At 46.1% G+C, this 14146-nt stretch overlaps 1 protein-coding gene across 1 annotated transcript in view; it reads left to right on the top strand.

Annotated features, from left to right (window-relative positions):
- Nucleotides 1-14146, top strand: part of DMBT1 (deleted in malignant brain tumors 1) — a 294810-nt gene that overhangs the window by 212155 nt on the left and 68509 nt on the right. Inside the window, 2 exon segments of the mRNA XM_063307816.1 lie at nt 468-601; nt 3050-3195. Coding sequence (XP_063163886.1) covers nt 468-601; nt 3050-3195 — 280 coding nt within the window.

Here is a 14146-nt window from a genome sequence, read left to right on the forward strand (position 1 = left end):
TCCTCTCAGATTCTGTGTGTTTGTGTGTGTGTGTGTGTGTGTGGAGAGAGAGAGAGAGAGAGAGAATGAGAGAGGGAAGGAGAAGGAAGCTGTCACTGGTGCTGAGCATTCATTTATTATTTTATCCCCTTTGGCTTAATGGTCTTATGATGAAGAACAGAAGACACTGCCTGGATTTAGTGAATATGTTTGATGTTCATGACCATTTTCATTCTGATACACATGTTTAAAAGTTAATGTATAAGATATAAATAAATGTATATTCCTATAGTTCAGAACAGGGCCACTTGTCCTTTTTCTGGCAAGCCAAGGGCCCCACAGCAAAAGTGACCAGGGCTACTTTTATTTATTTTTATTTTTGTATTGACTTATTTTTAAAAGCAAAATATTAAGTAACTTAATGTATATGGTTTCAAGTTTAGATGACCTACCATTCCTTATAAACAATCTATTTTTCCTTCAAACAGTTTGACCAAGAACTAACGTCCTCACTTTTGTCATCTTCACACATGAATCATAGCAACAGGGAAATTGAAAAAACAGACGTGAAAGCAGATTTCAGCTCCTTTACAGAGGAGAAAAGTGTGATGAGGGCTGGGATGTAACTGATGGACATGTTGTTTGCTAGCAGCCTGGGTTCTATTGGCTACAATAAATACAGCCTTAGGCTAAGGTTCAGACCAGTTTAGTCCAGTGGTTAAGGCCCTGGTCTAGAAACCAGGAGACTGAAAGTTCTAGTCCCACCTTGGGCATGAAAGCCAGCTGGGTGACCTTGGGCCAGTCTCTCTCTCTCTCAGCCCAACTTACCTCATAGGGTTGTGGTTGTGGGGAAAATAGGAGGAGGAAAGAGTATTAGGTATGTTCCCTGCCTTGAGTTATTTATAAAAAGAATAAAGGCGGGATTAAAAAAATCTAAAGAAATATTTTCTGGAGGATATTCAGTGTAAAGAAATGACTCTTCCTGAGCAATGTTCCCAGAAAAGATGGGAAGTCTATACCTGTAACCATCAAGCATAAACAGTGTCATCTGCTCAGGTACACATTGAATGTTCTCTGTTAGTGTCTTAAAGTCTCTTCCATTTTGATCACTGGAGATCACACTGCAAATTGAGTTTCAGAAATGGTACGTTATTGTTTTAAGCAATATTCTTTATTTAGATTGGAAGGTTCTAATTACAGTTGCTTCCAGTTGTGCCTCTTTTTCAATTCATAGTGGGTTTCTTTCTCACAGAAATGTACTCACAGGAGGAGTTTAGACAGTGCAGAGGCATATGCTGTACTTCAGAGTATTTTGAAAATTTAAATAAAGATGATCAATTATTACATTTAATCTGATCTTAGCTGAGATTTATCACTAATTCTTGGGTTGGACTTTTGATAAAGAAATATACTTAAAGAGAAAAAGTTTTAACATACAGTATATGCTTAGTTTTTTACCTTTCTTCATTGAGGAGAAGAAGATCCTAAGTATCCTTCTGAACAGATGGTCTTTCAATATTCAAAGGGTTATTTTGTTTTTTTTTATAGTTGTCCATGGAAATAACAGATGTCAAGGTCAGGTTGAAGTCCATCACAGAGGAAACTGGGGGACAATTTGTGATGATAGCTGGGACAACATTAGTGCACAGATTATTTGCATAAAACATGGATGTGGAAAGGCTCTATCTACCCTAAGAAGTGGTCAAGGATCAGAGAAGGTTCACCTGAGTAGAGTACAGTGCAGAGGCAATTCAATCACTCCGAATTGGTGTCTGGGTTTCCATCAAGATCATCATGGTCGGGGAAGAAGGAAGCATTGTCAATTTCATTTCAAAGTCTATTTTGGTGGAATGGGTATTTCTGTTCCAGCTTATATCATTTTTGGATCATAAGGTTAGAGAGTTGAATTCCAAACAGGAGTATATCAGAGAAATGCATGTGAAACTATAGCCTGTTCTGACAGTTTTGAAAACACAAACCTTAATCTTCTCCTTTTCTCTCTAAAAAAAATTGCCTTGGGTCTCATCTAGCAGCAGTTGTCAAGGCTGCCTTGAAGTACATCATGTTGGAAGACGGGGAAGTGTCTGTGATGATGCTTTGGCCAAGCCCTCAGAAATATTCACTTGAATGGGATAAACTGTCAAGGAAATGAATCCTCCCTCTTCAATTGCTCTCATCGACCTTGGGAAAAAATAACCATGGCCACCATTAGGATGCCAGTCTCACTTGCTCAGGTTTTGCTAGAAAGGCTACACTGGTCTTAGCTATCTTTGAAACTCTGTCTTCAAAGCCAGCTCTCACTGCTACTGTTTTTGCAACAATATTTCCTGGATACCTTAAATTAATCAACAGTTGTCACACTGATGTTCTGCTTTCACCAAAAATGATGGGGTCCATCCATGATTCTACCAGACTAATGTAACAGCGGAGGAATTGCTCTAGAGTAGATTGAGCTCGTTCAGTCGCTCCGTCAGTGGCCGGATGGTTAGATGAGCTGGAAGATTGTTGGGCCCCAATCAATTCTAAAAATAAGCACCAAAATTTAGAAGTAAATTGGACGCCTCTGTAAGAAATTACATGCATGGGACACCCGTGAATTTTGTAGATGTGCATGAGAAATAGTTTGGCTAATTTCTGAGCTGTTGGAATTTTAGCGCAGGGTATAAAATGAGCTTGCTTAGAAAATAAGTCAATGACAGTCCAAATTACAGTTTTATTCTCACTGTCAGGTAAATCCACAATGAAATCCATGGCTATCTCCTTCTAGGGAGCCCTTGGGGAGGCTACCGGTTGGAGCAGTCCTTGCGGTTTCCCCCACTTCCTCTTTGCTTGGGTACAGATGTGGCATGATGTGATGTACGATTGCATGTCAGCCCGAAGGGAGGGCCACGAAAATTGGTGTCTGACCAAGTGCAAGGTTTGGTAAAGGCAAATGACCTTCAAATTTACTATCATGGGAGCGCTGCAAAACAGTTTTGCAAAGAGACTCAGGAATGTAGATTCTGCCGTTAGAGTACCAGACATTGTCAATTTCAGTTAATTGAGCCTTGATTCATCTTCCGGTTTCCAGTGAAGGAGCATGGCAGCAGGATGAGCTCTGTGAGAGCTCGAGATTTTCAATACCTACAGCGCAGAAAATAGGTGGCTTTGCGGAGTCAGAGAGACGAGCAATCCATGAAGACAGTGCCAGTGAAGAGCTTCAGCAGCTTCGGAGTGGCAGGCGAAAGTTTCAATTTCTTCTACTTTCACTTTTGCCATAACAAAAGCAGCCGGGAAGTCTGGAAGAAGATCTGCAGAATCTGTGTGAGTAGCCTAGCTTTCTAGGCAATTCTGCTGCCCCCTTCACTTCTACTAAAGAACAATAACTGCTGATTTAAAAGAAAAAAAGAAAAAACTTTCTAAGTGGGGAAAAAGAGGAAAAGAAAAAAAAAACTTTGTATCTATGGGAGAAAAACCTTTATTGTAAGTCTTCATTGGAAAAAGAGAAAAAAAAGAGAGAACTGGATTAATTAATTAATTTTCTACGCCATATTGTAACACACTGAAATTATATATAAGTTTATTTTGAATTGTATATTTAGAAATTGTATACTTAGAAATAGATACTGTATGTTGTAATAGATAAATAAATATTGTATTAGGAGTAGCAAATAAAATAAGTTTGAGAAAGATTTATATTAAACCACAATGAATACAAGGAGACAGAATAGGAGAGGTTCAGAAGTGGGGGAAGGAGAATGGCTGAAAGCCATGTTTGAGGACTTTACACAAAAAACAATTCAAAATATCACTCAAAATTTAACTCAACTACTGGAAGAGAAAATAGATGGATTTGAGAAGAGACTAGATCACAAACTAGAGACAATGGATAAAAGAATAAAGGCAGATATTCAAGAGGTAAAAGAAAGAGTGGAGAAATTAGAAGTAGAGAATGATATTGAATTAGACCATTTAACTGTGCTAGAGTCAAAAGAAAAAGAACATTGCGTTAGGTTGAGGCGAGTACCTGAAAAAAAGGAGGTGGAAATTAAAGAAATAGTGATTCAAGTGCTTACTAGTCTAATTGAATGGGAAGAAGAGAGACTAGAAGATGATATAGAAAAAATGTTCAGAGTTAATTCAAAATATGCAAAAGCACATCAGAAACCAAGAGCTATAATAATTGAATTTGCTAGGAAAAAGACAAAAGAACTGATAATAGAGGCCTCTTATAGGAAAAAGATTAATATTGAAGGAGAGGAAATTATGATATTGAAGGATATCCCACTAAGAATACTTAAAAAAAGAAGAGAATATTTCTTTCTTACAGAAGTTTTAAAAAGAAATAAAATCCCCTTCAGATGGGAAGTACTGGAAGGAGTTAGTGTCACGTTTCAACAACAAAGATATAAACTGAATACCATTTTTAAAGCTCAGGAATTTCTTAAAAATATAAGAAAGATCTAGAAGGGGATACAGACAGAAGGGATAGGTCAGAAAGCAAAGAAAGTAAAGGGAAAAGTTTGAACATAGAAGAACAGAACACAGAGGAACTAGCCTCAAGTTCTAAAGAATTTGCGATACTCCTCTCCAATGGGTGAATGAAAATGCCTTTCCTGGAATATAAATGGAGCTAACTCTCCAGCTATAAGGAAAAAAGTTTTTCACTATCTCTATAAAGTGAAACAGGACATTATATGTCTTCAAGAAACTCATATTGTGAAAAAAGATAGTAAATATCTGGTAAATAAGAAATTAGGAAATGAATATATAGCAGCAAATGAAAAAAAAAACAAATGGAATTGCAATATATGTAAAGCCCCACCTAAACTCTAAACTAATAAGTGCTGATAAAAATGGGAGATATATAATAATAAAATTAGAATTACAAAACTTAAAAGTAACATTGGTTGGAGTATATGCCCCTAATGAAAACCAGAAAATTTTTTATCAAAATTTACTAAATGAACTTTCTGAATTATCTTATAATAACTGGATTGTGATGGGAGATTGGAATGGGGTTACTTCACCTACTATTGATAGAAAATCTGAACAGCAAATTAAAAATAATCAAGGAAAATTACCCCAATCTTTTTTTGATATAATGGAAAATTTGGCTATTGTGGATGCCTGGAGACACAAAAATGGTATGGAATTTTATGTTTAAGACTCTAGAATTGATGGATTTTGGCAACATATTTATAAAAGCAATAAAATCAATTTATATATTTCAAAAAGCCAGAATTGTGGTAAATGAAGAGATAACACAAGAATGTCTAGTAGAAAAAGGAACAAGGCAAAGCTGTCCGCTACCTCCTTTATTATTTATTTTGGTATTGGAAGTTCTAACAGAAGCTATTAGAAAGGATGGCCAGATTGAAGGAGTAAAAGTAAAGCAAGAAACCTATAAATTAAGAGCTTTTGCATATGATTTAGTAATTACTTTACAAAACACATTAATATCAATAACTTATTAAAGACATTAGAAGAATATGGTGACTTAGCAGGCTTTAAAGTAAATAATCAAAAAACGAAAATGATAAACTTAAATATGTCACAAAGCAATCAGTGTATATTAGAAAATAGATCAGGATTTAATAATGTTTAAAAAATCAGATATCTAGGGATTGAGATAACAGCAAAAACTAGTGATTTATTTCAAAATAATTATGTAAAATATGGAAGGAAATTAAACAAGATTTATTGAGGTGGGGAAAATTAAATTTATCACTTATGGGACGAATCTCTGCAATTAAGATGAATATTTTGCCAAGGATGTTATTCCTATTTTAAACTATCCCAATATTTATAACCGATAAAACTTTTAAATTATGGCAAAAAGATCTCTCAAAATTTATTTGGCAAGGGAAAAGACCAAGAATTAAATTTAAATTATACAAGATGCTAAAGAACATGGTGGCTTGGGTCTTCCCGATCTTAGGTTATACTATGAGGCATGTGGTCTATTATGCTTAAAAGAATGGATCACCCTACAAGATTATAAATTACTAAATTTAGAAGGACATGATTTGAAATTTGGCTGGCATGGATTTTTATGGTACAACAAACTGAAAGTGAATAAAGCATTTAATAATTGTTGTATTAGACGGTCTATTCTAAGAGTATGGGAAAAATATAAACCTATTCTAACATCATCATTACCATTATGGATCTCTCCACAAGAAGCTTTTACAAGACGATAAAAAATAGAAAACCATAATTGGTTAAAATATTTGGATTTATTAAAATTTGAGGGGATTAAATATAAAATGAAGACAAGAGAAGAATTGGAAAATGAAGGATATTTATGTCAATGGTTTACATATTTCCAACTAAAAGAACAATTTAAAATAGATGACAAAAATTTTAAAGTTACAAAAAAATTATCTTGGTGGGATGATCAAGTCTATGCTAATAATGACTGCATGGTTTCTAAAATATATAAAAGGTTGTTACAAATGGGATCGGTAAATGTGCAAATTAAGCAATGTATGACTAAATGGGAGAAAAATTTTGGATATAATATTGAATATGAAGTTTGGGAAAGAATGTGGACTAAGGGTTTAAAATTTACACTTAATTATAATCTAAAATAAAACTTTTATAAAATGATGTATATGTGGTATATTACTCCAGACAAACTGTCAAAAATGTTTCAAAATACTACAAACATTGGTTGGAAGTGTAAAAAAGAAATAGGAACATTATACCATATGTGGTGGACTTGTAAAAAAGCGAACAAATTTTGGACATCTATACATTATACAATTTGTAAAATGCTGGCAAATGACATTGATAAAACACCAGAATTTTATCTATTGGGCTTTATGGATAAAGATTTGGAGAGAACCCATGGAAAACTTTTACTACATCTGATCACCACGGCTTGAGCTATTTATGCATCAAAGTGGAAAGCAGAATCAAGCCCTTCTGCTGAAGAATGGATACTTGTCATGAGTGCCGTTGAGCTGAAGTCATCAGCGCAATGGCACACATGACAATAGCAAGGAAATAGGTGAAGGGGCTCAAGATAAGTAGCCATCAACTCACAACGACTAACGGCCAACACACAATAACTAAACGGATCACGGAGCACACCCAAGCCATCAGCGCCAATACAACGGAGATCGCCCAGCTGACAGCAATCACCGGATGAATAGAAAACCCGATGATGGGCGATCCCGGAACGCCAGCGGGGCCTCACAACCCCTCACCCACCGGCAGGGCAACGTATTGGACAAAGGGGGGTGACGTGACCGCGAGTGAGGGGGCGCTGACCGGCGCGGGGTATTTAAACCCCGCACCGGCGCGCTCCTGTCACTCTCAGCTTTTTTCTTCTGACGCTGTAACTGCGCTGTGAATAAACCAGAGCCTGATCCACGAACCAGTGTCTGAGTATTATTCAGAGGCAGGCAGCGCATGACATAAAGCTGAGAGTCATAAACTCAGCCTCGCCGAGCCCCACCGGACGACAACGAGCCGCGGGAGGAATAGACGGCGAGAAGACCAGCAAGATGAAGCCGGAGCGGCGCGGGCAAGGAGGGCAAGCCGCGCGGCAAGAGACAGAGGAGGACCGACCAAGGCCAGAGGCACCGCGGACTCCCAGAGCCATGGACGCCCACCCCACCCGACCCGAGCCTCAGCTCCAACCCCAAGGGGAGATGGCGACAGAGGCAACCCGACCGCGGGAGGGAGCAGCACGCCTTCCGAAACCAGCGGAGGACCCCGCGCCCCACATCGCACCCCAGCAATGGGCGTGGAGCGACAGCCCAACGGCGGTCAACACGGAGGAGGACGATGGAGACACCCAGCAGATGGCGGAGGAAGCGGACCAGCGGCAGAGGGAGGATGAACCCCGCCGGCAACCCACCCCCGCTGACGCACCAACGGAACCGGCCCCAGCGGCGGCGCGGGCTGTGGATGAGGAGGCACGAGCTGAACTCGCGGCCATGCGGGCTCAACTGACGGAACTCCGGACCATGCTCCAGTCGCTTATGCCCCCCGCGCCACCCAACGACGTCCCCGCACAGGCCCACACCCCGAGCGAAGCACCGAACCCCCACGGGCCAGCGGAGGGTCAACAGACGGCACAGGCGGACGACACCACAGACCAGGAAGCGAGAGGCAGGGCCGCGCAAAATGCCCGGGCCCCAAAGGACTTCCCCATCTTCTTCGATGGGAACCCCACGAAACTCTCGTTCTTCGTAACGAACGCTAGGGAGTTCATGGGGAGGCACGGACACTCCTACGACTCCGAGGCCGACAAGATCGCCGCCGTGGCGATCAAACTACAAGACAGGGCAGCGGACTGGTACGTCCAACTGTACGAGTCCAGCTCCCCCGCCCTCGCCACCTTCCCTGCCTTCATCAATGAGATGAAAAACTACTTCGAAGACCCCCTAGCCAAAGTAAGGGCGAAAAGCGCACTCCAAAGACTTAAACAGGGCACACGCACAGTCCCTGACTACGCCCTGGAGTTCAAAGCCCTCGCGGGGAAGGTCAGCGACTGGTCCGAGACCACCCTGCTGGAAATGTTCAAAAGGGGGCTCAATCGCGACGTTCTCCAATGGGCCCTCTACCGCGACGACCCAGAAACGCTACACGGGTGGATCCACCTCGCGGGGAAAGCCGAACACGCGCACCGCACCTTCCTCATGACAACCACGGAAGACACAAACTATGCCGGAAAAAAGGTACCTGCACCACACGTGGGGATGGCCGGCCCCATATACCCAAAAAAGAAATTCAATCGGGAGCCCTGCGGGAGGTGTGGCAAATTAGGGCACAAGACGGTGGATTGCTTCGCCAACCGACCGCCGACCAGTGCGCCCAAACCCACCCCGAAAATTAGCCCCAAACCACCCAACCTGGGGCCGCCCCCTCACCGCCGAATGACCGTGGCCACAGTGACACCAGAGGAAGGCTGGGACGCTTACTGGGGGGAAGAGGATAACGCAGACCCCGACCAGCCGGCGGGAAAAGCTCCCCGCCTGCCCTGAAACGCGTGGCGAGGCAGGCGGTGGGACAGCAGCGCGGACCACCTCGACGGAACGACGAAAGCCCCGTAATAATGGCAGCAATCAAACTCTCTTCCGGCAACGGAGCCACCACGACCGCGGCACTAGTGGACTCGGGGTGCTCAAAAAACCTCATCCACCCCGACCTAGTCGCCAAACTTGACCTCCGCTGCTTCCCCCTCCCCACGCCACTGGCATTCCACCAGCTGGACGGCTCCACAGCGGGAGGGAAACCAGCCACGCTACAAACCGAGCCGGTCACCCTGCAAATGGGCACTCACACCGAGCGCACATCGTTCGTCGTCACTCACATCGGACGGCCCATTGCAGTCCTGGGGATGCCATGGCTCGCGACAAACAACCCGCGCATCAACTGGGAGACCCGCACCTTCACATTCGGCGACGGCGAGTATCGAGCACCAGTTCCAGCGGGCAGAACCAACCCCACTGTAGGACGAGCGGAGGCGACTACACAAGACAACGCCGCTACCACAGCAGACCTACCGGAACAATACGCCGACTTCTCTGAGGTCTTCGGAGAGGCAGAAGCTGACCAACTACCCCCCCACCGCAAGACGGATTGCCGGATCGACCTACTGCCTGATGTCCCCTTACCTAGACCAAAGATCTACTCGATGACCCCGAAGGAGATGGCAACCCTCCGGGAGTTCATCGATAAAAACCTAGACAGGGGATTCATAGAGCCAGCATGCTCACCGGTCGGAGCCCCCGTCTTATTCCGGGAGAAGAAAGACGGCACCCTACGGCTCTGCACCGACTACCGGGGCCTAAACGCGGCTTCCCTGTCCAACAAATACCCCTTACCCCTGGTGAAGGACATGCTCGCCCACCTGTCCACGGGCAAAGTCTTTTCCAAACTGGACCTTCGCGAGGCGTACTATCGCATCCGAATCAGGGAGGGGGACGAATGGAAGACGGCGTTCAACTGCCCCCTAGGCGCCTTCCAGTACAAAGTACTGCCCTTCGGACTCGCGGGGGCCCCTGGGGTGTTCATGCAGCTCATCAATGAGGTACTGCATGAACATCTGTTCAAAGGGGTCCTGGTCTACATCGACGACGTCCTTATTTACACAAAAACGCATGAGGAACATGTGACCCTAGTCAGGCAAGTCCTCGACAAGCTCAGAAGGGCGCAGCTCTATGCCAAGCCTACAAAGTGCGAGTTTCACAAAGAGCGCCTAGACTACCTGGGGTACCGAATCTCCGGGGACGGCATAGAAATGGACCCCGCAAAAGTCGAGGCGGTGCTAAACTGGGAGCGCCCCCGCAACAGACGCCAACTACAGAGCTTCCTCGGATTCGCGAATTTTTACAGGTCATTCGCCCGGGGGTTCGCAGAGATAGCCCTCCCCCTAACGGACCTCCTCAAAACCAAAGGGGTGGAGGACACCCGACGCGCCAAGAACCCGGGCACAGTGCTGAATTGGACTCCCGCGTGCCAGACCGCATTCAACAAGCTGAAAGCGCTGTTCACTACGGAGCCAATCCTCGCGCACCCGGACCCAGAACGGCCGTTCGTGGTCCGAGCCGACGCCTCAGACTTCTCCCTGGGGGCCATCCTGCTACAGAAAGACCCCACGGGACTCCTGAAACCATGCGCCTACCTGTCAAGGAAGTTCTCCGAGACAGAAAGGCGATGGCACGTCTGGGAGAAAGAAGCCTTCGCGGTGAAATCAGCGCTAGAGACATGGCGACACCTACTCGAGGGAGCCACCCAACCATTCGAGGTCTGGACCGACCACCGGAACCTCGAGGCCCTACGAACGCCCAGACACCTTAGCCCAAAACAGGTCCGATGGGCCCAATTCTTCAGCCGCTTTAATTTCCAGCTGAAGTTCATGCCGGGCAAAAAGAACTTCCTGGCCGACGCCCTCTCCCGACTGCCCCAAGACGAAGAGCCCGCCCCAGACACCATTGGGACGGTCCTATCCGCCTCACAACTGGGGATGGCCGTGACCACCCGAAGCGGCGCGCGGAGGCAGCTCGACTCTACGGCGCAGCCGACGGCGGGACAACCAGCGACCGGAAGAAGCCAACCGCAACTACCAGGGGGAATGCGCACGGACCTCGCCGCCGCCCTCAAAACCGACCCCTGGTTCCTGGCAAACCCCGACAAGGTAATGATGGCACAGGACCTAGCATGGGGGGAAGGCAGAATCTACGTCCCGGACTCGCAACGCCAGGCGATCTTGCATAGGTCACACGACGCCAAACAAGCGGGACACTTTGGGTTCCTCAAGACCCTACACCTAACACGGCGTCAATTCTGGTGGCCCGCGCTCAGGCGAGACGTAAAAGCATACGTAGCGTCCTGCCCAACGTGCGCTAGGGCCAAACGGGCACCAGGCAAACCCGCGGGGCTATTACAACGGGTGGCAGAACCCTCCCGCCCATGGGAGGAAATCTCTATGGATTTTATAGTGGACCTCCCACCCAGCCAGAAGAAAACGACCATTTGGGTGGTGAAGGACTACTTCTCAAAGCAGGCCCACTTCATCCCCTGCACGTCGGTCCCATCCGCACAACAGCTAGCCAAACTCTTCCTCATCCACGTGTACAGGCTACACGGATGTCCCGCACGTGTGGTGACCGACAGGGGCACACAGTTCACCTCCAAATTCTGGCGGGCCTTCCTAAAGCTGACGGGGACCCAACAGGCCCTATCTACGGCCTGGCACACCCAGACGGACGGAGCCACAGAGGTTCTTAATGCCACCTTAGAGCAATTCATACGATCATATACTAACTACCACCAAGACGACTGGGCTGAACTGCTCCCGTTCGCCGAAGTCGCATACAACAACGCCGTCCACACGAGCACGGGGAAAACTCCGTTCGAAGTAGTCTCGGGGCGCGACTTCGTCCCCATACCGGAGCTACCTCAACCCCCGGAACCCCAGGTGGACGCTAGCGACTGGGGATGGAAGATCACGGAAGCATGGCCAGTAATCACGGCGGCGCTGAAGGATGCACAGGCAGCCTACAAAGAGCAGGCCGACAAGCACCGGCGCCAACAACCGACGTTCCAAGCGGGGGATATGGCCTACCTATCCACCAAGTTCCTAAAGTCAACCCAACCCTCGAAAAAACTGGGGCCTAAGTACATCGGGCCGTTCCGAGTCACCCAAATAGTGAACCCGGTAGCAATACGCTTGGACCTGCCACACAACCTACGGAGACTCCACCCGGTGTTCCACACCAGCCTCCTGAAACCGGCAACCACCTCCCGATGGCACCCAAGCACGCCACAGCCCTCACCGGTGATGATCGACGGGCAACACCACTTCGAGATAAGGGACATTCTCGACTCCCGCAAGCAACGAGGAACTCTACACTATCTGGTCAGGTGGAAACACTTCCCCCACCCGGAATGGGTGGCGGCGCACAACGTTAACGCGCCTGACCTAACCAGAGCATTTCACCGGGCATACCCCGACAAGCCACAACCAAGGTCAGCAAGCCAAACCCCCCCCCCCGCAGCCCCCCCCCGCCTCCCGTGCCCCAAGGGAAAGGGCCCCCCCAAGCCCGCGACTTGGGTGGACCTCCCCCCCCGGGACTCACTCCCCCCGCCCCAGGCCCACGAGGTGGTGACAAGCGTTCGCCAGCACCCTCCCCCCGCCCCCCGGCCGCGGGGGAGGGGCAAGCAAGTCAACAGGGCAACCTGGGGGCAACGCCCAGGAGATACAACAAAGGTGACGCACTTTAAATGGAAAAAAAGAAGGGCCCTACCTGGAGCTGATAAGCACCCGACCAGCCACGCCTCTCTCCTCGCCGAACTGAGCCAAACAAACAGGGTGTGGCTGGAGCATGCGCACGCCAGGACGGGACCCGGGCATGCGCACCATGGACACACCCTGGGAAGGCACGTGGTAGAGGGAGGAGCAAAGGGAGGGGCGACAACTACTCCGGCGGGAATTTCGGGAAAAAAAAAAAAAAAACGTGCCGTTTGACAGCTCCACCGAAAAAAAAAAAAAAAAAAACCAGAAAACCAGGGGGGAGCACTATTCGGACAGGGGGCAGTATGTCATGAGTGCCGTTGAGCTGAAGTCATCAGCGCAATGGCACACATGACAATAGCAAGGAAATAGGTGAAGGGGCTCAAGATAAGTAGCCATCAACTCACAATGACTAACGGCCAACACACAATAACTAAACGGATCACGGAGCACACCCAAGCCATCAGCGCCAATACAACGGAGATCGCCCAGCTGACAGCAATCACCGGATGAATAGAAAACCCGATGATGGGCGATCCCGGAACGCCAGCGGGGCCTCACAACCCCTCACCCACCGGCAGGGCAACGTATTGGACAAAGGGGGGTGACGTGACCGCGAGTGAGGGGGCGCTGACCGGCGCGGGGTATTTAAACCCCGCACCGGCGCGCTCCTGTCACTCTCAGCTTTTTTCTTCCGACGCTGTAACTGCGCTGTGAATAAACCAGAGCCTGATCCACGAACCAGTGTCTGAGTATTATTCAGAGGCAGGCAGCGCATGACAATACTGAAGTCTCTTAATTTGGCACAAATGGCAAAACTCACGGAACAATTAAATGACAAAAATATGGAAAACTTTCAAAACAACTGGAAACCCTTCTTCAAATATGTGGAACTGACTCAAAGTGTTAATATGAATATATAAACTGTAAATAGTAATTATTCTCACTATATAATTTAAACGGAACCATAGAAGTCAAATTTAGAGTATTAATGAAAAAAAAGATAAGATATTTAGATATACCGCTTAGAGAATTGGAAACCTGAACTTTTCTTTTCTTTTTTTCTCTTTCCCTCTTCTAAATTCTCTTTTCTCTTCTTTCTCTTTTTTCTTTCTTTCTTTTTCTTTCTTTCTTTCTTTCTTTCTTTCTTCTCTTCTCTCTTCTCTTTTTTCTTTCTTCTTTATGGTTTGTATGTAGGTGTTTCTTAGGTTTAATTTTTTTATATAAGTAATTTAATAAAGAATATTTTTTTAAAAATTAAAATAAAGAAAAGTTACTCATGATTTAACTTAGAGCTCATTGAAATAAATGGGAATAAACTAACTTAATCTGGATATCTATCTATCTATCATCTACCTATCTAGTATCTATCTATCATCTATCTACATATGTTCTAAAAAACCATAATCTTGAATCTGTGTATTCAGAAACTGC

Source organism: Candoia aspera, chromosome 6, assembly GCF_035149785.1.
Source record: "Candoia aspera isolate rCanAsp1 chromosome 6, rCanAsp1.hap2, whole genome shotgun sequence".
NCBI classification, from domain to species: Eukaryota; Metazoa; Chordata; class Lepidosauria; order Squamata; family Boidae; genus Candoia; species Candoia aspera.